We start from the raw sequence: 24,317 nt of genomic DNA on the forward strand, positions 1-24,317 counted from the left end.
CCACATAAGACTTATGTGAACATTTAGGAAAATTACAGGTTCAGAATCCTGAAGTAGTCTCATACTACAAAGAAAAAAGCGTGAACAGGTGAACAGTTCAACAGTTCAACAGAACCAACATATACACAATTTCGTATCCAAGTAGGCAAAGGAGAATTCATATAAAATACTTTTTACTCCTTCTAATTTGACACTTATAGCAATAGATATCAACTTCAAAAGATATTGGTAAAAAGGGGGAAGTAGCTTAGTAGAAGAACAAGATAACTATCTTTACATTTGTCAGCTGTCGTCCAGTGCAATCAGATTAGATTAAGCTTGAAACATTAACTCCAGATGTCAAAACCAGGATCACACTAAGACAGTAGGCAGTACCTTTAGTTCAACTACTTATTCTCAATAAGAGTTACTTAGAAATGCTGGGTGAAGCCAGGAGTTTGGCCTAGTGGTAGAGTGCTTGCCTAGCATGCATGAAGACCTGGGTTCAGTTCCTTGGTACCACACACATAGAAAATAAAAAGAAGCTGGGCACTGTTGCTCACTTCTATAATCCTAGCTACTCAGGAGATTGAAATCTGAGGATCATGGTTCAAAGCTGCCCAGGGAACAATTCATGAGACTCTTATCTTCAACTAACCACCAGAAAACTGAAGTGGCAATGTGGCTCAAGTGGCAGAGACATAGCCTTGAGCTGAAGAGCTCAGAGGCAGTGCCCAGGCCCAGTTTAAGCCCCATGACTGACAAAAAAAAAAAAGTTACTTAGAAATAAAGTATGATTGCCCTTTGTTAATATTATTATTTCTAAATATTTTAGGTAGAGGACTAGTACTGGTCTATCAAAAACAATAGGGAATGGATTTCTATTCTGTGTCTTCTAATATCATTGTAACTCTATTTGGTTTTTTATTTTTTTAATGGACTAGAGTTTGAAATAAAGGCTAAGGGCTAGACTGTTATTCTATGAGCTGAGCTACGCTGTCAGCCTGACATTTTGCTTTTTTTTTTTTTTTTTTGCCAGTCCTGGGCTTGGGCTCAGGGCCTGAGCACTGTCCTTGGACTTTCTCAAGGCTTAGCACTCTACCACTTGAGCCTCAGCACCACTTCCAGCTTTTTTCTATGTATGTGGTACCGAGGAATCGAACCTGGGTCTTCATGCATGGTAGGCAAGCACTCTACCACTAGGCCAAACTCCCAGCCCTGGTAATTATTTTTTTTATGATCACTGTCATTTACTATAATAATAAAATTCTCATCAATATAATTTTGTTTAAAAAAAAAGCTTGACAGGTTCTAGTTCTGAAAAACTGTAAGAAAGCAAGGCTGACAAACTATAAAACTGAAACTTGCCAAACAGTAGGCTGTGGTTGCTCTTCCTTAGATATAAGCCTTCTGAATAGCTAGGATTAATTCTAATCCAATTAACTAGCAAAAAGCCAGAAGTAGACCTATGGTTCATGAGCCTGGAAAAGCTAAGGAACAGTAACCAGGTCCCAAGTCCAATCCTCAGTATAGGAAAATAAACAACCCAAAAGTGATCTTACCGATTTTGTAAAAATAGAATCCTTGAGACATTTCTGCCCAGGCTTGGCTTCAAGCAATCTTCCTTTGAATCTTAGCCTCTTGAGTAGCTAATATAAGTGAAAACCATACATAGCATAACTTTTAATACTCTTTAAAATATGTATAGGTCTAAAGCAATTTTCATTTTAATACTCTTTAAAACACATATAGATCTAGACCAATTTTAGTTTTCACCATGAGTCTATTACCAGTTTTGCTAGGATATTTTACTCTTACATTCTTTCACCAAGCTAGCCACACTGAATTACTTCAGGGAACATTCATGCTAGCATATAAAATTTTATTTTGTCATTCTTTAGTCAATGACTGCAATATAAAGAACAATTATTTTATGAATGCTTATAAAAAGTATTTACTGACTGTTCTGATAAATCTCTTTACTAAATATGAATAATTCGTATCCCAAAGTTAATTGTTATGTATAAATTATTTTCAATAACTATTTTAATCTATAAATAAAATGGATTCAAGAATGTTAGATGACATAAGCAAGTATTTTCCTTAACTACATAATGAGAATCCTATCCCTAAAAAATACAAAAAGTTAGCTACTGGCTAAACAATTACAGACAAATCACAAGATGGCATGTTTGAAAAGCTTAAAAATATTTTTCTGTGTGTCAGTCATGAGGCTTGAAGTCAGGGTCTAAGTGCTGTATCTAAGCTTTTGTGTTCAAGGTTAGTGCTCTACCAATTGAGCCACAGCTCCATTTCTGGTTTTTTGGTAGTTAATTGGAGATACAAGTCTCAGATTTTCTTGCCGGAGTTGGATTTGACCATGATCTTCAGATCTCAGGTTCCTGGGGATCTAGGATGATAGTGTGAGCCACCAGAATTTGGCAGAAAAATCTACTTTTGTTCTAAGACAAACAGACTATGTTCTCTGAAGTCTAGTGGAAAGGAGGTGAAAGTAACAAGCATTTAATTTTATAGTGCTATTTTATAAAAAGAGAAAACTATAAGGATTTTATTAAAAATCATGAGAAAATAAAGTATGTTTTTCCTTTTCAAAAGCCCTTCTTCACTTACTGAAGATCCTTCTCTGGACTGCAGTCATACATACAAATCTTAGGGTTTGGGGCACGTTAACACTTGCTTCATGCACAAAAATAGAGTCCAAATGGAATCAGAAGAACCTCTGCTTTACCAGAACAGTAAAGTAAGCTCACGTGTCTTAAGATTTATCTGCATATGCTAAGCTTCCATCAAAGATTTGAATTAAAGAGTTTCACTGCTAAAAAGTTGAAAGGCCACTGCTGCTGGCTACATTCTAAAACACTGAAGTGATTTCCAAATGGCCAGATGATCCCCCAACATGCCACGCAGGAATAGGATAAGGACTTTTCAGGACTGTCAGTAATCAAAACATAGACTATAAAGAATTCTGGAGAAAATAAAAGGAAATAGATCTTCATGTTGTTGAAAGGTGAAGGAAGGTGGAAAAAAAACTATGGAAAAACAAATTAAAGAAGTGAGAAACATGGGTTTAACTTTCCAGTCCTCAGTAGTAACTACATAACTAGAGGTGTGTCTAAGTGTTAGAGTGTCAGCTTAGCAACTCAGGGTACTTAATTCAAATCCCAGTTACTGATCCCCCCCACGCAAAAAATCAACAGTATGTACAAAGTTTTTGCAAATGTTAATTATAAAATGAATTGATACAATAAACCTTTTCTATAATAATCGTTTTGATTACACACTTTATTTTTAAAGTTCTTTAGTTCTGTTTCTGAGTATTCTTCCTCACCTTTCTTTTTATTTGTGTTTGTATTGGTACAAGTTTGCACTCAGGTCTCAGACTTGCACCTGGCTTACTTTCTCACAGCAGTCATCCTACCATTTTCAGCCATCCTTTAGTCTTAGCATTTTGCTGGCTAATTGGACATGGAGTCCTTTAGTTTGTTTTGAACCTTTAATGAGAAAAAAGAAACATACTACGGAGCTGAAGAATTGTATGTTCTGCGTGTTAATGAAGGGGTCAAGGTTGGGGGTCAACTAGTAAAAACAATATATCTTTAAAACAAAATACACATGGCTATAGAATGCCATACTGCTGGCTGGTAAGATTACGTCTCAGTTTCTTCATCATTCAGCAGCATGTTGGGGATCCCGTGACTGATGGGGAACAGATGCCCAGACTCTGGACACTGCAGGGTGCCTTCCAGAACGTCCACCTCCAGCAATAACGTGGAGCATCTTCCTTAGGAACGCCTCATCGCGCTCATACCCCTCAACCGGTTTGGTGGGGACCTCTCCCAGCTGCAAGGTATTGGCCACCTCCAGAAGCACCGCCTACTCCACCTTGGGTATCATCCACGCCACGAAGCCCGGGTTGAACTCCACAGGGTTGATGTGGAGCTCCGCAGCCTAGAGGCTCAGGTGAAGCTGCGGGGTCCCACCCCCACTGCACATGCAAGGTCAGGAGATTGTGGGTGAGAAGTTTCATGCTGTTCTCCGAGATCTTGCCAGGCCGGAGCTCTTTTTTTTTTTTTTTAAACCAGTCCTGGGTCTTGAACTCACGGCACTGTCCTTAGACAAAAACTTTTTGCTCAAGAGTAGCACTCTGCAACTTGAGCCACAGCCTCACTTCCGGCTATTTCTGGGTAATGGAACCCAGGGCTTCATGCATGCTAGATGAGCATGCTACCACTAGGTCATGCTCCGAGCTCAGGACATAGAGTCTTACTTTTTTGTTTTCCCCTGGGGCTGCTTTGAACCACCATCCTCCAGGTCTCAGCTTCCTAAGTAGCTAGGACTACAGCCTAAGCCACTAGTTCACTTTATTTTAAAATTTACTTTATACTTTAGATTCTATTCTTTAACTGTAAGCTCTATAATTTCAAAAGATTTTTTCCTCTTCATTTTCAAAACAAAATTATTTTGGATTTTGGTAGCCAATTCGAAGTATTTGAAGTTATATTAAATTTACCTTTCCAAGTACCTCCTTTCCATAGAGTCCACATAAAAAAGGACAAGGCAGGGCCGGGGGTTTGGCCTAGTGGTAAAGTGCTTGCCTAGCATGCATGAAGACCCGGGTTCGATTCCCCGGTACCACATATATAGAAAAAAGCCAGGAGTGGTGCTGAGGCTCAAGTGGTAGAGCTCTAGCCTTGAGAAAGTCCAAAGACAGTGCTCATGCCCTGAGCTCAAGCCCAGGACTAGCCAAAAAAATAAAATAAAAAAGGACAAGGCAAACAACCAGAAAAGACATGTTTTTTTTTCCCCCCAAAAAAGACATATGGAATCCTATACCATAAACAATATTTAACCCAGAAATTATATGGAGACAAGAACTAAGTTCAAAAAGATAAACGATGGATTCTGAAGAATTGCTTGTGCACAGTAATTTCAAAGTATCTCTCTTTTAACTGCTCCACAAACACTTTAGTATTTACTAAAATAGTTTAAAATTTCTTTTGCTTGCTAGGCATGGTGGCTGTAGTCCTAGCTACCTAGGAGGCTGAGATCTGAGGATCAAGGTTCAAAGCCAACCAGGGCACAAAAGAACATGGGACTCTTATCTCCAATTAACCTCCTGAAAACAGGAAGTGGGGCTTGGATCAAGTGTCAGATGATAGCCTTGAGCTGAAGAGCTCAGGGACAACCCCCAGGACAAGTTCAAGCCCCATGACCCAGAAAAGAAAAAAAAAAAAAAAAAAAAAAAAGAATTTTGACACATGTTCTTCCTATACGCCCAACGTGGCCTCAAGCTGGAGGTTCCTCATCTCAGCCTGGTAAGCTAGAGTTACAGGTGTGAACCACTGTGCATGGCCTAACTTGTCACGTAATTTCTATTCCCCAAAGTAACACAGTAAAGATCATCAGAGTTCGAGTCATTAGGAAAAAAAACCGCAGGTTTTCCCTCATAATAGGATGACTTTTGGTATTTGGTGAACAAAAAAAAAAACTCTGGAAACTAATTCTGTTTGGGTGGATTTTAAGCATCTCTAAAATAATAAGAAAACACAACCACTCTGACAGAACATGTGGGTAAATTTGTTAAAATTGCTCCTGTAGTTATAATCCCGCAAAAAAAGTAGTACTTTCCCAAGTATAAAATTGAGCATGTTCCCATTATGCACACAAAAGTAGTAATGATAAAACGTTTGTCATGCCTTATAGAAAATGTGCAGTTAGTAAAATTTAGTAAGCCCTCATAAGCTTTTTGGATTGGTTGTTGGGAGATGAAATCCTTTGTTAAAGATATTCATATGCATATGCTTTGAAAATTGTTATGTACATAAGATGTTCTGTTCCTTTTAATAATAAAAAGTTATGTTTTTTGTTTCTTAAAAAAAAAAACAAGATTCATGTGCAATGAATACCAGCACATGACCAAATGTCATTTAATCCTAGTGCTAATCTTTTATTCCAAACTGGAGAACATAATTTGGAAACTTTTCATCTTTAAACTTTTAGAATTTAGAATAAAAATCAAAAACTGAGAGAAACACTGTGCAGACTGCTTGGCAAGAAATAGAAAAGGGTATGTAACTGCTGTCTCAGTTTTTTTTACCATAAAGCAGAGAGGATAGGATCCTTAACATTTCTCAGATGTAAAATTATATATGGCTTTTTAAAAGTTATCATCCATTCACTTAACTAGTATAATTTAATGCAATCTTAAGAAATTACATGTAAGCCTGATACAGTGGCACATACCTGTAATACCTGCAATTGGGAGGTTGAGACGGAAGGATTATATACTCAAAGCTAATATGGGCTACACAGCAAGATCCAGGCCAGCCTGCACTACATAAGTAATGAGATCCTGTCAATACCATGCCTAGATGTTAAGGCATCAAATATACATGCTAACTTCATTTCTTTTTTTTAATATTTTATTGTATTTAATAAAAGGGTTACATGATATTTGCTAGATGGAAGGTGCATTAATTCACATACATTGATACCCTTCCACATGTCTTGGTCCCCATTACCCTCCCCCCACCCCCTCTTGGTTCCCTCCCCCCCCCCCCCCCCCCGGCTAATTTCATTTCTTATGCACCTACAGATGAGGACACTATAATCTACTTTATAAAAGCTGTTCTGTTGTTAGGAGTTTCCCTTAGCTTTTCTTTGTTCTTGAGTAAAAACAGGTTAAAACGTGTTTTGCTATAACACAGCAAAAGTCTACTATTATATGAATATAAAAATAATCATTTATAATCAACCTATATGGTATTTGTTATTCATTTAATGGTTTGAAGTAATATTTTAATTACAAAAACATTCTACAGACACCTTTTACCACTGTAAAGTATGACTAGAACTGGAAGTAGAAACAGTGAGGAAATGGAGTGTGTGTTGAAGACATAAATTCCACTGCCATCTCATATAGAAGATATGGGAATGGGTAAGAGGAGTAAAAGGGGAGAAAATCACTGCATGCTAGAAAAAAATTTAGACTCTTGGAAAATGAGATTTTACTAAGCCTAAAGCAGTTAATATATGATTAACGAAAGGAAGTTGGAGTGAGGAAAAGGTGGACATAATTCAAAAAGGATGGTGACATATTCTATTTGGGGCATGAGGAGTGTCACAAATATAAGAACCCAACAGGGAGAGGTTAGAGCTACTGGCTTTGAAAAATCTGTAGCAAAGAGCTGAAAGCTAAGGATGTGAAACTAGATTAGCTAAACCAAAAGAGGCGTATTAACAACTGACATGGTAAAATCAGCAAGAAGAAAATATTTTCTAAGAAGTACATATACGAGCCTCTACATTACTTTAACAATTTATTTTGCCATTACTTCAACCATCTCTTCATCTTTGGTTACATTTGTACATTTTCTGAAGAAGGCTATTCCCCTTTAAGGGTTAAGATAACAGTAATAGGAAATGGGCTTTTAGATCTTTAGATTAAAGCTTCCTGAATATGAATGTATATATAAGACATGTGTTTATGAAAATCTAGATATGAGAGCTGGAGGCAGAACTGAAATCATAGTCAGTCTAGCAATCACAAGGCCATGGACTCAAACCTTACTACTACCAAAAAACAAAACAAAACTTGTAAATCAGTAAGTCCCTTAGTCTTGGGTATGGCTCAAGTCTCCCAAGCAAAACTACAGAAAGTTAATCCATGGATCCATCTGTGTGACAAGGTTTTAAGTTAATTTTAAACACTGGATTGCAGATTTTGGTAAAGAGGTGGCAAAATATTAGAATTTCAATAAAAAATTCAGTAAGTGATGCTGTAAACTTAGAAGTAAGGAGAAATTGTTAGGGTACTGGGCTTTTAAAAAGCAATGATAAATTTATCTGTATACGGAAAAAGAAACCTAAAAAACTTCAAAACCCTATCTACCTGACTAGAAACCTAAAATTAATAGTAGTCACAAAGAGAAAAAGGATGGTGCTTTTATGGAAAGAAAAAATGTGAGCAATAACAAAAACAGAGACATTATTTCACTAGAGACAACAATGTTTTGTTCAGAGTTTTATTTACTGCCTTGAAATTTCCTAGTGTAGTGTACTTATTGACTCAGACAAACATGTTTGAGAAGGTACTTTACAAATAATTCTCAGCTAACAAATCTGGAGAGAATTCACTGACCTGTAAAAAACATGCTCCTGAGTGCTCTAAGCTTCTGTTTATTCATGCATTAAGAATCCTGATCATTCCTGAGGATATTTTAGTACTTACAACAAATTTCCCTAACCATTTATAAGTGACTTATATGTGAAAGAAAGGATGCAAGGGAAAGCTTAAAAGAATTATGTATAGACCAATACAAGGATATTCTTGACCTCTATTAACGTTTTACCTTCTGTACCATGTAAGGACCATGCATTGCTTCATTCTGATAATAGACCCAGAGTGCATTTACTTCCATAGTTCAACCTCTAAAACCTTAAACATTTGCACTTGGAACACAGCCTAACTCATATATTTGTAAGACAAAAGATCACAATTCTTGGCCTGTTTACTGCATTTCTTTAATAGATTCTCTTTCATCTTTAGCTCTTATGAACAAAGTAATTACATACAGGTGAATATATCTGGAAATACATACTTTTGTGACGTTTTTTGATGAACTAAAACTTTAATCTGCATCCCATCCAAGGCTGCTGAAATTTTCTGTGGGCCTAAAATTTTACCATACTTGAAAACTTATACAAATGTTATGTATGAAGTATTCAATCCTCTGCAGTTCTTTCTTTCCTAGGCTATGGCCTCAAATTCCTACTTTCTCCAGCCATATAAAACTACTGATTTCTTCTTGAGCTCCATCTAGCACAGAGAACTGGAAAATTCCCTCAAGTTAAAATCCAAATACATACATACATATACATGGATCACTTCATGAGCTTCCTTTTCCTCAAGAATGAGAGTCCTCAAAGTTGAGCCTACATTGGTGGCTTTCCAAAGAGCTTTCATAGAACTATTTTATAAACAAGGCCCAAATCTTAAATTTGTAGAAGGCTCATTGCATACAAACTACTCATTATAGGCAAAAACTAGAGGTCTCAAACTTTCAGTTACTGTGGGCTTTAAATCTCTAAATATTTTGTCTGCTTCTTAAATCTATGTTGCTTAAGATCTTTGCAGATATTTTCTGCAATAAAGTGTGTCAGTTTCCTAATTACAAATCTGTGTCTAGTAATGTCTGTAATTCTGTCTGAAATTTCAATGGAGTTCTCAGACTCGGCTGGTTCTTATTTCATTATCTATTTGTTCATATGCCTTATTAGCTTTTGACTACTTGCTTGAAAATATATTTATATGGGTTTGGTGGAAGTCTAGAATAATGTGCCTTGTCTGTACAGACTTCTATTTCACTTAGGGGATACTATAATAGTGAGTCATCTCCAGTTTAAACTTATCTGTATCACAAATATGTATGAAAGCTAATCTGGGACCATGCTTATGTTACTTCCTCACCTTTTCCAAGCTTTCTTGTGCACTGCACTTAAAGCAGCTCTTCCAGTCACCATCAATCTAGCCACAGTTGTTTCCTCCACAGTACTACTACAGGAAATGAACCTGTTTATTATTTTGCTACCCCTCAAGAGAGTGTAAAATCTAATTAAGCACAATGCTTTCTAGATTGTTTAGTATTTTATCCCTAGAATCTATCTAGCATGATTATTTAGACATGTTGGATAATCAGTATATTGTTCCAATAGATATTAAAGGAATACATTAAATTTTAAAAAGTGCTATTTTCCCCAATACTTTTTTTTGTCTCTTTAGACAAAAATACAATTTTTAACAGCTCATTTCCAAGTGACCAAATCTAATCCCCTTCTTTATTTTTTGTCACATCTTATGTGGCCAGGGATTAGTATACAAAGACAGAAATGAAATACAACGGTTTCCATCCTGTTCTGCATTCAAGGGCAGCAGCAGGGCCACAGCTGACCCGCCTAACATAGCTTCTATCTTCCTGGAGCTGGGGAAGTAGGGTCCCAAGGGGCATAACTTCATTTTCCTATAAGCCCATCTGAAATTACTACCCATGAGTTTAGTGCTATCCATAGGCTCAGCCAAAACTTTTGCATGACCTGAACCTCAGGAGACCTGGATGATGTTTTGCCAGGAGCAGAGGAGCTCATGACGATATACTCTGATAACTACTGGAAGCACAAAGGATCACATAGTAGTACCAGCCACCTCCACCCCAACTTCAGGACAGATGTAGTCATCATGGGCTCTCCATCATCTCAGCCTTGTGGTTAGAGTGGGAAAGACTGACAATACACATATGGTTTGCTTTTTTTAAATTGTGTTAAGATTGTCACCAAAATCCCTGTTAAAGGGACTTTAAGCTTCAAGGTTGGAAATGTTGATCAAAGACAAACTTCTCCAGAGATAGCAATGCAAGTTTTCTGGTCTTTATACTCAGACATCAGAAATGAAATGCATTTATTAACCACATGAGCCCTTTTGAACATTTCTTCTTTTTCCCTGCTTCTTTCTGTTTGGGCAATTTCTTTCTACCCAAAAAGCTGAGAATCCCAGCTGACTTCTTGATTAGGAGCTCATTTTAATTCCCAATCTATGACAAACTACTTCCTGTTAGGGCTTCAAGTCCCAGGGAAGCTTTCCCCATGGCTCTCCTGAATTCTAAAAAGCAAACTGGGAAACAATCTTCACTGAATGAGCCAGGTCACTTGTTTCATTCACGTAATTTATTGAATGGCTGTGATGTACTAGACACCATAAATAATAAAGAACAAGACAATGTGAAATGTTCTTTTCAGTTTTCATGTTTAGAGAATCATGAGCATTAGCAAACTGCTTCAGTTCACCTAGGCAAAATGACTTCACCCTGGTCTGGTGTTCCTCTGCTTATTCCTATAATCCTTAGAGTAGCAATCCTTTCAGATGGACAGCAGCTTTCACAGCCACCTTCCTTTTATCATTCCATAAAAATTTCCACGAAGTGCAGATGCTAATCTCAGGTTTCATGTGCATCTAGAACTTTCAAGGATAACTAGTTTCAAGTCATCTTTAGGAATGCATATTGGCTATTTGAGGGCAAACTTTAAGAAGTTTGAATTTTGCTGCCAAATACATTTCAAGTTCTGAAAAGTTAATGCTTTTTTGCTCATTTTTTTCATTTATCACAGCCTTCCAAGAAAACTAGCTTTTCTATTAGTGCCTTTTCTCTGTGTTTATTTCTCTGGCAGACTTGGGTCAAAAGGGGTAATTCTTGGTAGAGTATAGATTCTTTTTTTTAAAGAAAATGAATCTTCAAAAAGGGATGGAGATTAGCTTTGTGTTACAAGATTTAATCTCATCTACTGCATGTAAAAATATTTTCTGGCTGAAGAGGGGAGAGAAAGGGGGACAAAAACATGAGAAGGGGTAACAAGGTTCGAGAAGTAATGTACCCACTATCTGATGAATGTAACTATAACCCCTCTATATATTATCTCAACAATAAAATACAATAAAAAAAATCTGATACAAAAAAGTTTGGCCTAGTGGTAGAGTGCTTGCCTAGTATGCACAAAGACTCAGGTTCAATTCTTGGGTACCATATACATAGTAAAAGCCAGAAGCTGTGCTGTGGCTCAAGTGGTAGAACTGTAGCCTCGAGAAAGCCCAAGGACAGTGCTCAGACATATATATATATATATAGTCTTTAAATAGCTGAACATGGGAAAGTGTAACAATGTTGAAAAAGTAATATACCCACTACCTGATGAATATCTGTAATCTCTCTGTACATTTCCTCAACAATAAAATAAAAAATAAAAGCTGATATTCAACAAAGCAGTTTATTCATACTGATCAATGTCACCCTTCTTAACCTAACCTAACCTGCCCCTTCCTCACTTTTCTTAATTTTGTAGGATATACATTGAATTTTTTTCCTGCAGTACCCCAGCTTCTCTTCATTCTTCTAAACCATTCTTCTTCATCCCATCCCTTTCAAGGACCCATTTCTTGATTATTATATGGTTGAACTACAATTTTGCCTCTTCAAGAAATTATACACTGACAGCCGGGAGTTTGGCCTAGTGGTTAAAGTGCTTGCCTAGCATGCACGAAGACCCGGGTTCGATTCCTTGGTACCACATACATAGAAAAAAGCTGGAAGTGGTGATGAGGCTCTAGTGGTAGAGTGCTAGCCTTGAGAAAGTCCAAGGACAGTGCTCAGGCCCTGAGCTCAAGCCCAGGACTGGCACCAAAAAAAAAAAAAGAAATTATACACTGAGTTCTCCCCTGACTCTACTGTAATTCAGTCAATACATACCACCCAAAGTATTTACTTATGTAACCTTATATTCTAGAATTAGCCAACATTAAAGTGTTGGTGGTTTTCAGAGTTTCACTATGCGATCTAGTAAACCACATCCTCACAGGAACTTCTGTTGCCACAAAGAGTAAAGACGAACCTTTTCAGAATACCACAATATACACATGAATCCACTGAAAGGTATCCAAAAACAAAATGTACAAAACTGCATTCTCTATAAAACATTATTGTATATCTAAATACCAACTAAACCAAACTTCGTCAAGAGAAAATGTGATCATATTAAATATATTATACAATCGGGAAATTATCATATTGAGCTTCCCTTTTGGCACGATTTGGTAAATATGAATTTATGTAAATGTAAAATGATGCTTTGAATAATTCACACAAAAATGGGAATATTTTTTCAAAACACACTTTCTCTATCATTACATTTACAAACTGTTAAGTATTAATATAGTATTTGGGGAATACTGTAAAGATATGAGGACAGTATTTAGAATCTAGATGAGTCATACAGTAAGCATATATCTCAGTAACAAGTCTAAATTTACAAGTCCCTAAGAAAAAAATATCTAAGAAATTCTTAGATTACCTACATAAAGGCAACAGAAGATGCTCTAGAAGATATATAAAGTCTCCAAGAATAAGGTAATAGTTTGCAAAGGGAAATGATTTTGACCTTAGTAGATGAGTATATGACATAGATATATGGGCACCTTTCCCATTCTCTTTATTTTTAGGCTTCAAAGTATTACAAATAAGACCTGTTATAAAAGAGTAATTAAAAGTTTAAATGGAAGCCAGTTGAAAATATGCCAACTGGCACAGAGAACATTTAACCTGAAGGTATCTGAGAAAATAGCATGCACAATAAAAGTATTCCAATCTTCTCATTTGAGATCAGAAGATTGTCATGTAAAAGGCACTCTCCTTGTGAAACAGATTCTAGGATCTTAATTTTCCATAAAGGGATACGAAATTTTGGAAAAACTTTTAAGTTAAGAACCAGACAGTGTTTACTGGAGAAGTATATTAATTTCATGTTACAAGCACTTCTCAGAATTTTGTCTTCCTTTTAAATGACTTAAGCTGTCAGAAGTTGGTAAGGGTGAGCAGGCTGTTTGATTGAAGAACTGTCAAATCCTCCAAGGTGTAATGACAAGCATGCCAGGTTGGGCAGAGATTGGAGGGAGAGAAATTACTGTCATCCTCATAAACCCTACCTTGACTCTGGTTGGACTGTGAGATATATTGACACTGCTCCTTTAGAGGTGGTGGTAACTTTAACTTCAATCTTGCTACTTCCACAGAAGCCATGGGAGCCATCATTCAATTGCTTCTTTCGTGATCTAAAGAGCTGTTTGACAGCTCTGGGTGCTTTAAACATTCCATAGCTGTTTAATGATAGGCTGCTCCAATTAAGGTTGCCCAGAAGAGACTTTTCTCTGGCTGTGCATGTCCCAGTGATTGCTCTCCACAGTATAAGGAACCTCTGCAGCTGCTACAGCTGCTAGAAGCCACCAAGTTTCAGAGGCTGCTACTACTTTACCACCCTTTCAGGAGATTCTGCTTCAATTAACAGTTGCTCTAGATGTCCTGTGATGATTCTGGGACACTCCACTTCTGGACAACTTCAGATGACTCAATGAGGTCATCTCCATCTACACTGTAGGATTTCTGGTTGAAAATGACCACTTCTTCCATCCATGGCAGGTAGGCTCACATACCTATGATTAGCAGGCAAGAGGCTGCACATGCACATGTATGGCTGTCTACAGAAGCATTCTGCCTCTCACTTTCATCGGCTGTTTGAGGGATCATTCATCTGTGCACTACCCCAAAGTTGGGCAGAGTTAAGGTAGGGACAACTACTGTCATCTTTATAGATTCTGACTTGGTTAGTCTGTAACACACAGCCTCTTACACTGCAACACAGCCCCTAATACAGCCTCATTCAAGTGGTTTTATTGCCTACTTATATTTGGTTGAGCTGGTTACACTGAGAACAAACACGAGAATTAACCATTCCCAATCACATCCAGGAGCTACAAAAAAGCTGAGTTCCTTAGAGCATCTGGGAACACATTGCTAATGGGAAAGAACTAAAATGAGTAGAGACTGTAGTAGGTGAACAGCTGTAATAACCAGCTCCGAAAAGAGAACTACTAACTTTCAGCTATGCAGAGCCACCAAGAATAACTGGGTAATGAGCTGTTGACATTCAGGGCATAGTGAAACACTAGGAGTTAGGGCCACTGGCACTCAAATTTGAGTTGTTAATACCACAGAAATTTCACTTTGCAAACTTTCAGATGAGTGGTGTACACCTGTACATGGGGGAAAGGTGGATGCTTATTATCTTATAGACCTATGGACAAGAGAAATTTAACCAAGAAATTTTGGAAATGTCTATAGTTTATTGTACTTAGTTCGCAACTTTCCCTATATCCACATCTCTAGTTCATCAAGTCTAGGATAAAAACAAAATGAGGCTTAGCTTCTTCCTTAGATCTTCATTGTATTACAGAAGTTATTAGAGTGATGTGAACCATATTAAAATGAGATAAATATCTTTTTCCTATTTATCTTTTAAGAGGTAGTACCCCATGAATGTAAGCATAGTTCATGTAAGCTCAGGCACTGTTCCCAGGTCCTGCATTTAAGCCCTAGGACTGGCAAAAACAAAAAACAAAAAAACAGAACACTTCTACCCCATTTTGGAGGGGAAAGGGGGGGCTGATTTTGAATTTTTTTTTAATTAAGATTATTTTTTTTTTTTTTGCCAGTCCTGGGCTTGGGCTCAGGGCCTGAGCACTGTCCTTGGTCTTTCTCAAGGCTAGAGCTCTACCAGTTGAGTCTCAGCACCACTTCCGGCTTTTTTGCTATGTATGTGGTACCGAGGAATCGAACCCGGGTCTTCGTGCATGCTAGGCAAGCACTCTACCACTAGGCCAAACTCCCGGCCTTAAGACTTTTATTTACTTTTTATAATAGAAGGTTTATATTATATTCACCAGATAGAAAGTGCATTACTTCACAAATATTGATACCCTTTCTCATGTCTTGGTCCCTATTTCCTTCTCCACACCCCTGCCAGTCATCTTGTTTTCCCCCTTTCCCTATCTGATTTCAAATAACCAAATAAGCATATATACAATATATCAGATAACAAGGTAAAATACTCTGACAATATCAGATAACCAAGGGACAGCAAAAGAGATGAGGGATAACATAGTATATTAAGGACAACAATCACTCATTATATGGCTTTTGTTTCTATATCCTGGAGGGCCTTTCATTTAGCATCATCCTATATGGCCTTAAGTATCTAGGTTTTGTTCTATTGTAAATCTCTGCTAGGAGAGTCCAAGGTTTCTACTGATTATAACAAATAAGGAAAACCATTGAGCCTATGTTCCTTTGAGTGTGGTTTACTTCACTTAATATGTTTTCCAAGTCTTTCCATTTCCTTACAAATGGGGCGATATCATTCTATGACAGCAGCATAGAATTCCACTGTTATAAATACCACATCTTGTTGATTCACTCATGAACTGAGGGGCATTTGGTTTGGTTCCATATGTTTACTATGGTAAATAGTGCTGCAATGAACATTGTTGTGCTAGTGGATTTAGTATGTCCTTGTTTCTGGATGATTGGGTAAATGCCAAGTAGTGGAATTGCTGGGTCATAGGGGAGCTCTATGTTTAGTCTTTTGAGGCATGCCATACTGCTTTCCATAGTGGTTGAACAAGTTTGCACTCCCACCAACAGTGTAGTAGTGATCCCTCCTGGCCACATCCCCTCCAGCATCTGTTGTTATTCGTTTTCTTGATCCTGGCCATTCTAACTGGAGTGAGGTAGAATCTTAGAGTTGTTTTGATTTGCATTTTTTTTTATGACCAGAGATGTTGAGCATTTCTTCATGTGTCTATAGGCCACTTTTATTTCTTCTTCAGAGAAGACTCTAAGTCTTTGGCCCATCTTTTAATGGGATGGTTGTTACTTTGGAGATTAGTTTTGGAGTGATTCAATTTTTTGAGCTGTTGATATATTTTAGATATGAGGCCTTTGTCCATTGTATGATTGGTGAAGATCTTCTCCCATTCTGTAGGCTTCCTAATTAATTTACTAGCTATGTCCTTTGCTAAACAGAAGCTCTGCAGTTTAATGCAGTACCACTTATCCAGCCTTTCTGATTTGTTGTGATTCTTGGTCCTTATTAAGAAAATTTTGACCTGTTCCAAGGACACCAAGTGTATCTCCTATTCCTTCTTGTAAAGTTTTCAGTGTATCTGCTTTTACACTCCAGGTTTTTGATCCATTTGCAGTTAATCCTGGTGCAGAGTGACAAAGCAGGATCCAACTTTAGTTTTCTGCAGGTGCTTAATTAGTTCTGCCAGCACTGCTTGTTAAAGAGGCTGTCTTTCTTCCATTCTATTTTTTTGACTCCCTTCTCAAAGATTAGGTGGCCACAGGTCAGTGGGTTAACATCTAGGTCCTCAGTTCTATTCCACTAGTCTTCAGGCCTGTTCTTGTGCTAGTGCCAGGCTGTTTGGGTCACTACAGCTCTGTAATAGTCTAAAGTTTCGTATTGAAATTCCTCCTGCACTGTTCTTTCTGCTGTGAATTGTTTTTGCTACACAGGGTCTTTTATTATTCCATATGAAATTTTGGATTGTCTCTTCTATTTCTTTAAAGAATGATATTGGGATACTGGTGGATATTACATTGAATTTGTAGATAGCCCTTGACAAGATTGCCATTTCACGATGTTAGTTCTTCCAATCTAGGAGCAGGGGAGGTTTTTCCATTTCCTCAGTTCTGCTTTAATTCTTTTTTTCAGGATTTTAAAGTTTTCATCAAAAAAGTCCTTTACATTCTTAGTTAATTCCTAGGTACTTTATTTTCTTTGAGGCTATTACAAAAGGAGTTACTTTCCTGGTTCTTGCCTTGTTCCTCTCATTGTTGCCATATAGGAAAGCAGTTGATTTTTGAGGGTTAGTTTTATACCCTGCTACCTTTCCAAAGTTTTGAATCAGATCAAGAGCTTGGGAATGGAGTCTACAGGGTTCTTTAAAAACAGAATCATGTCTTCTGCAAAGAGGGAAAGTTTCACTTCCTCTTTCCCTATTTGGATCCCCTTTATGCTTGCTTTTTGTCTTATTGCTCTGGCTAGGAATTCTAATAGTATGTTAAAGAGGAGTGGAGAGAGTGGGCATCCTTGTCTCATTCCTGATTTTAGAGGAAATGGCTTTAGCTTTTGACATTAAGTATAATGCTAGCTGTGGTTTTGTCATATACAGCCTTTATTATACTGAGAAATGGTCCCTGGATTCCTAGTTTCTCCAGGGCTTTTAGCTAAAGGGATGTTGGATATTATCAAATGCCTTTTCTGCATCTACTGAGACAATCATGTGATTCTTGTCCTTGCTTCTGCTGAAGTGATGAATTATATTAACTGACTTGTGCATGCTGAACCAGCTTTGCATCCCTGTGATGAATCCTGTTTGATCATAGTGTATAATTTTTTTGATGAGTTGCTGAAGACGGTTGCCCAATATTTTGTTGATAAGTTTTGCATCAAAGAAATGGGTCTATAGTTCTCTTTCTTTGATGAATATGTTTGGTTTTGGGATGAGGGGTATAGTGGCTTCGTAGAATGAGTTTGGCAAAGAGCCTTCTTTTCAATTTCATTGAAGAGCTTGAGGATTATTGGTCTGAGCTCTGCTTTGAAGACCTTATAGAACTCAGCTGTGAATCCATCTGGCCCTGGGCTTTTCTTGGATGAGAGGACTCTTATTGCCGTTTCTATTTCAGTGCTTGAAATAGGTCTGTTTAGTTGGATTAGGTCTTCTTGGTTCAGCGTGGGTAATGTTAATATTGGCTAGAAATTCATCCATTTCTTCTAGATTATCAAATTTGTTCACATAAAGGTTTGAAAAATATTCCCTTATGATGCTTTGGATCTTGGTAATTTCTGTTGTGAAATTAGCATTCTCATAAGATTTTTATTTTTAATTGTATTTTATTGTCAGTAACATACAGAGGGGTTACAGTTACATTCATGATGTAACAGGTACATTACTTCTTGAACACTGATATTCCTTCTCATGTTTTTCTCCCACTTTTCCTGTCCAGTCTCCCTCTCAATCATCTCCAATTTTTTTTAAAAAAGAACTATTAATATGGATTTTATCTGACACAGAAACAAGATCTTCAATGGTGAAAGTGATCCACTATATACTGAGAGTCAAGTATCTGCAAAGAAAGACAAAATAGTAGTCATCCAATATTTTCTAATGTCTTTAATGTAAATGAGAGGTAAAATATATTTGTGTCACAAAAATATTAAACTACACGTGTCCATAAGGCAAAGGATCTATATCATTCTGAATCTGTGATCCACAAGAGAATTGTGACCAATGCAATAACTGGATTAAACACAAAATAGACAGAGATGAATGGGGAGAGGAGAATATGATGAACGAAAAAAGAATATCAGGAAAGTAGCAAAACAAATAAAAAAATGTTTTTTTTAGGATACTTTCTTGATTGGTAGAAAACTGAGGAGAGGAGTCACTTACGTAATGGAATAAAGACTGTCAGAGTTAAGGCAAAAATCAACAACAAAAAACCCATCTACCAAGAGGAGGTACTAATATATACCTTTGAGGAAAAGTTGAGAATGTTCAGAATGCATACTTCAGTACTCCAAAATTACACAAATTTACTTGTACCGTATGTATAAAAGGTCTGAGCATATATAACTTGAAACTATATGAAGTAAGCTACATTACTGTCACACGATTACAAACGCCTACTCATCCAAAACTATATCTCATTTCTCAATCTGTATTGTGCATACTGTGGTTTCCTGGTATGTATTACCACTGTGCCACTAAATTTCTACTATACTGCTGTTTAACACATCTAAAATTTGTATTTTGTTATTTAAATTAAGGACATTATATGCCCTTTGGGGGTCTTAGAAAGATTAGTATAATCATCTTTGCTTGCTTTTTGGGCACAATTTGCTTTGGGAGAATTATATTTTTACAAAATTAGGAAAGAAAAGGCTCACAATATAAACTGGCAGTTACTTGAGACTGACATGATTCTCAAAACAAGAACTATGAAATTCACTTATGGGAATTTAAACCTTTCTTTTTGAAATTTCTTTAATTAAAATTTTTTTTTCTGCCATTGTGCATGGTCAAACCAGCCTATTGTATACAGAGCCAAAAAGCAGAGTCTAAACTGTCATTGAGATTTATTTTTCTGGTGTTCAGAGATGCTGCTTTATAACTACTCTGCCATTTTTTTCTTCCCATACTAGTAGTAATACAGAAAAAAAAAATGTTCTAAAAAAATCGCTCCCACCAATCCTGCTCTATCCAATATGTTTCTAATCTCAGGTCCTCAGAAGGTTTAGAAAACACTATTTAAATCTTATTTTCAATACTCCTGATATGACCTTAATAGGAATGTTTGACCTTCTCTTAGAATATCATCCCCAGTGCAAGAGGTACAAGATGGACAGCTTATATTGGGATCAGTATGAGAACTGACTTTTCATCCTGGAAATTAACAATCTGTATAAATCCAATAGTTCATTTTAGTAACATGAAAATGTTCTACAGGAAAACACACAGCCGCACACACGCGCGTGCATACACACACACAGGCACACATGCAAATGCACGCTAGGATGTGGCTCAAGTGGCAGAGTATCTATGCAGCAAGGACAAACCCTAATACTGGAGAAAAAATATACCCAGGTAAGGTAGCTGATACCTATAATCTCACTTAAGAAAATGAGATCAGCAGAGAAGTTCAAGGCCACCCTGGTCATATGTGAATAAGACCTCAACAGCTCAACCAATAGCTGAGCACAGGGACAGGTACCTATCATTCCAGCTACATAGGAGGTCGAGATTGAGAGAACTATAGTGTCAGACCAACCAAAGCAAAATTAAGCTCATGAGACCCTGCTTCACTAGAAAAACCTGGGCATGATAGTACATACTTGTCAACTCAGAGCAGGAAGCAGACAAAAGGAGTATTTTGAAAGATCCTGTCTCAAAAAACAAAAACAAAACCCACTGATTAGTACAACATCTGACTAGCAAGTCCATGGCCCATATCAAGCCACAATAAGAAGGAAAGAAATAAGAGGAAAAATTTACAGATGCAAACAGGTCCATTTACTTATCAATATGAACAACATCTGTTCTGTATAGTCTCAACTTTTGCTTAAAAATGTTTATCAAAGGTCTGGGGATGTAGCTCAATGGTAGAGTACTTGCCTAGCGCCCACAGAATCCTGGGTTTGATCCCCAACTCTGCACAAATGAGTAACAAAGGAATGAATAAAAACAAGAAAATAAGGTATCTATCTGGCGTAACAGAGCAAGGACTATTAATTGTAAGATATTTATTGCATCAATCCCTAACACTCACCCTGATCCCTCAAAGGAGTCTTGACAACTACACCAGGCAAGCAAACTGTGGGCCAAGTTTTCTTAACAATGTATTTACCATTAGTCACATTTATAAAAGAAACATCTTTGAAGTTAATATTTTCTATCCATGAAAATAGCAATAGGAAGAAGAAAAAGAATTGGTGTTTCTTTTTTTCTAGCATTAATAGTTGTCAGTGCTGGATGCTTATTTATTTGGTCTCTGTGTTGGTTTGGGAAGATCAGGAATAAACTTGTTTCTGGTCTTTAATTGTATCTGGACAACATTCTATCACCACAAGCAACATTTGAGATAATAAGCAGGATAAAAGAGAGTTCTCTCCACTACAGCTTGCCTGACAAGCAAAAAGTTGAAGTAATTTGAATAAGAACTAAGGAGCTACAACTAAGGTTGTCGTCTAACCAACTCAACTATTCATGCGAATAGAGAACAAAACAATTGAAAATTTCATTTGAATAAGATCCTCTAATATTGTTGATTACTTTCTAAGCAATCACTAACCTTTCATCAGTTTCTAAGAAGATGTAAGAGAATGATTTTTTCACTAACATTCACTGTTAACCTCTGAAATATGCATAAAACAGGTAACAGGAATAAACAAGTTCCATTTTTATGTACAGCTTAAATAAATAGTTCACTTCATATATCTACCAAAATGTACCATTTATTTTATAAAATCTAAGTTGGTATTGATTATTTTTACCAAAAGGAAAGAAATGCATTTTTAACAACTATATCTAATAATGGTCTTTATAAAAAAACCTTTCAAGATTTATATTCAATTATTCTATCATATTTTTTGACAAGTCATGTCAAATAAAATTTTCCCATAAATGATCAGAAAAACCATACACAATACTAGTGATTAGCTGTGTGTAAAGATTGAGAAGCTATTCCATTCTGTTAAACTGAAATATTTAGACATACAGAGAATGAACAGAATTCAGAAATGAAGTTTAAAATAGTTCCTCCAAAACACACACACACACACACACACATCTGGTACGCTTTGTATAATGTCTCAGCATTAGAAATTAGAAATGCCTAGGCATTAGAAATTGCATGAAAAAAATAAAAAATAATTGCTCTAGCAGAATGAGACAATAGGCTGAGGAAGGAGGCCACATATTTAATGAAATGACTTTCAATAAAATATTAAAAAGAAATTAATGTTTAGCAATATTCCAGAAAAAGTAATTCTTGATTCTTAGAAATCAGTACTGTTCTGGAAAATCTGTAGGGTAGCTTTTTTTTTTTTTTAAGGGAAATGAAGCAAATTGGACTGGGAGCATGACCTAGGTGTAGAATGCTTGCCTAGCATGCACGCAGACCAGGGTTCAATTCCTCAGTACCACATACATAGAAAGAGCTAGAAGTGATATTGTGGTTCAAGTGATAGAGCGCTAACCTTGAGAAAGCCCAAGGGTAGTGCCCAGGCCCTGAGTTCACGCCCCAGGACTGATAAAAAAAGAAAAAGAAAAAAAATGAAGCAATTTATTAAGACATTACAAACAGGTAACAATAACCTTAACATGGAAAAGCTCATAAACATCAGGTGATTTTATAAAAGAATGACTTGTATATTTCCTAAAACTAAATCAAAACAAAAACTGTATAACCATTCTTACTTTCTAGTAAGTAGAAATGATTGGTTTGCTTTGTATGATTACTGTATATCAAAACTGAAATTAGCCTAATTCAAGTAGAAGGGGAAACAAGAAGCAGTAAGTATCATAAAAAAAAAAAAACTTAGCTTTCCCAAACTGCCATAGCCAAGTAAGCTTTTAAAAATTTATGGTCATAAAGGAAATGCAAATAAAAAACAATCAACCCTAAGATACCACCTTACCCCAACAAGAATGGCCAAGATTTTGAAATCAGACAATGACAGTTGCTGGCGGGGTTGTGGAGAAAAAGGAACCCTATTACACTGCTGGTGGGAATGTAGGCTTGTTCAGCCACTCTGGAAAGCAGTGTGAAGGTTTCTTAAAAAACTGAAAATAGACCTTCCCTATGATCCCGCCATACCACTTCTGGGCATCTATCCTGAACATCATGATCCAGGATATTATAAGGACACCTGCTCAGCTATGTTCATCTTTGCACTATTCACAATAGCCAAGCAATGGAAATAATCCAGATGCCCTACTGCAGATGAATGGATCCAGAAAATGTGGTATATATACATACATAGCCAACAGACAAGATAAAATAATGGCATTCGCAGGGAAGTGGATGAATCTAGAGCAAATCATGTTGAGTGAGACAAGTCAAGACCTAAGGAACAAAAGGCGCATGGTATCCTTAATATGGTATCCAAAGAGTACAAGAGCAAGGACTCAATAACTGCATACCCAAAGCTATGGACATGGTAATGGAAATATAAACATTAACTATAGAGACACAAAAACCTGACTCTATAGACATAATGTTTTATTTCATAAATTAATGTTCTATGACATACACCCTTAGCCTAATTTTGATTAAGTTCTAAATACTAAGTCCCAGTGATTGTAAATAGAGATTCCCTCCTTGAATACTTGTTTGTTAAACTTGTCATTTAAAATATGATGTAAAAATCAACATTAATAAATTCTCTAATAAAAAAAACCTTTAAAAAATAAAAAAAAACTTAGCTTTCCCAAACTGCCATAGCCAAGTAAGCTTTTAATAATTGTTATTGTAAAGATGTACAAAGTAGTTACAGAACCTAAGGTAAGAAGTACATTTCTTTTTGAGAGCTCCTTTTCCCAGTTTGTCCTTCTCAAGTAATATAGTTCATTTCAATACAGTGTCTAGTGAGTGTCACTGCTTCATTTGTTCACCCTTTGTTCCACCATTTCTGTGTTCCCCCTTTCAGCTCCCCAACAGATAAACTTACAAGCAAGACAAAAGATACAGAAAACAAAAACAAGGGAAGAAAGGAAAATGTCTGGGCTTAAAAGTACAGGCAGGAAAGGTCTCTGTTATGCTTGTATATTTGTGCTCCTTCAAAAGTTGTATAGAAACCTAAAGCCAATGCAATAACATTAAAAGATGAGACTTAAGTGCCCAAGTGCACTTTCCTAAAGAGTGAACTGGTGTGCTTATAAGGATTTTGCCCTTCTGTCTTCTTCCAAATGACACAGCAAAAGGACATTATTTTGAAAGCCAAGAATGGATTATCACTAAACCCTGAATTTTGGACTTGTCACCTGGATTTTGGACTTTGCAATCTACAGAATTGTGAGAAATACATGTCTATTTTTCATAAATAAAAAACAAGCTTTTTTCTTTGACAATGTCTTCCTTACTGATAAAATCTCCCCAATGAGATTGATATTTATTCTCTTGCCAGTATTTTGTCAAATAGAATGTTGATTTTTCTTCAGAAAATTTCATCTCAACTACATTCCAAAGATCAATTACCAAAGTTATAATTGGGATTATTCTGTTTTAAATGTATACATTTCCAGAAGCTAACTGGCTACAAATACCAGGAGCCACAGTAGAGAACAAATTTAAATTAACAAATTTTAACTCTTTCGTCTA

At 36.5% G+C, this 24,317-nt stretch overlaps 2 protein-coding genes across 4 annotated transcripts in view; both read right to left on the reverse strand.

Moving 5' to 3' along the window:
• Positions 1 to 24,317, reverse strand: part of Hs2st1 (heparan sulfate 2-O-sulfotransferase 1) — a 116,368-nt gene that overhangs the window by 58,993 nt on the left and 33,058 nt on the right. The gene's annotated exons all lie outside the window — the stretch shown is intronic.
• Positions 3,133 to 4,512, reverse strand: Trmt112 (tRNA methyltransferase activator subunit 11-2). The gene is given in 4 exon segments (XM_090333704.1): positions 3,133 to 3,764; positions 3,766 to 3,962; positions 3,965 to 3,983; positions 3,986 to 4,512. Coding segments are annotated over 4 exon segments (375 nt in total). The 5' UTR covers positions 4,028 to 4,512; the 3' UTR covers positions 3,133 to 3,647.

This window comes from Megascapheus bottae, chromosome 6 (genome assembly GCF_031878675.1).
Source record: "Megascapheus bottae isolate mThoBot1 chromosome 6, mThoBot2.hap1, whole genome shotgun sequence".
Classification (NCBI taxonomy): domain Eukaryota; kingdom Metazoa; phylum Chordata; class Mammalia; order Rodentia; family Geomyidae; genus Megascapheus; species Megascapheus bottae.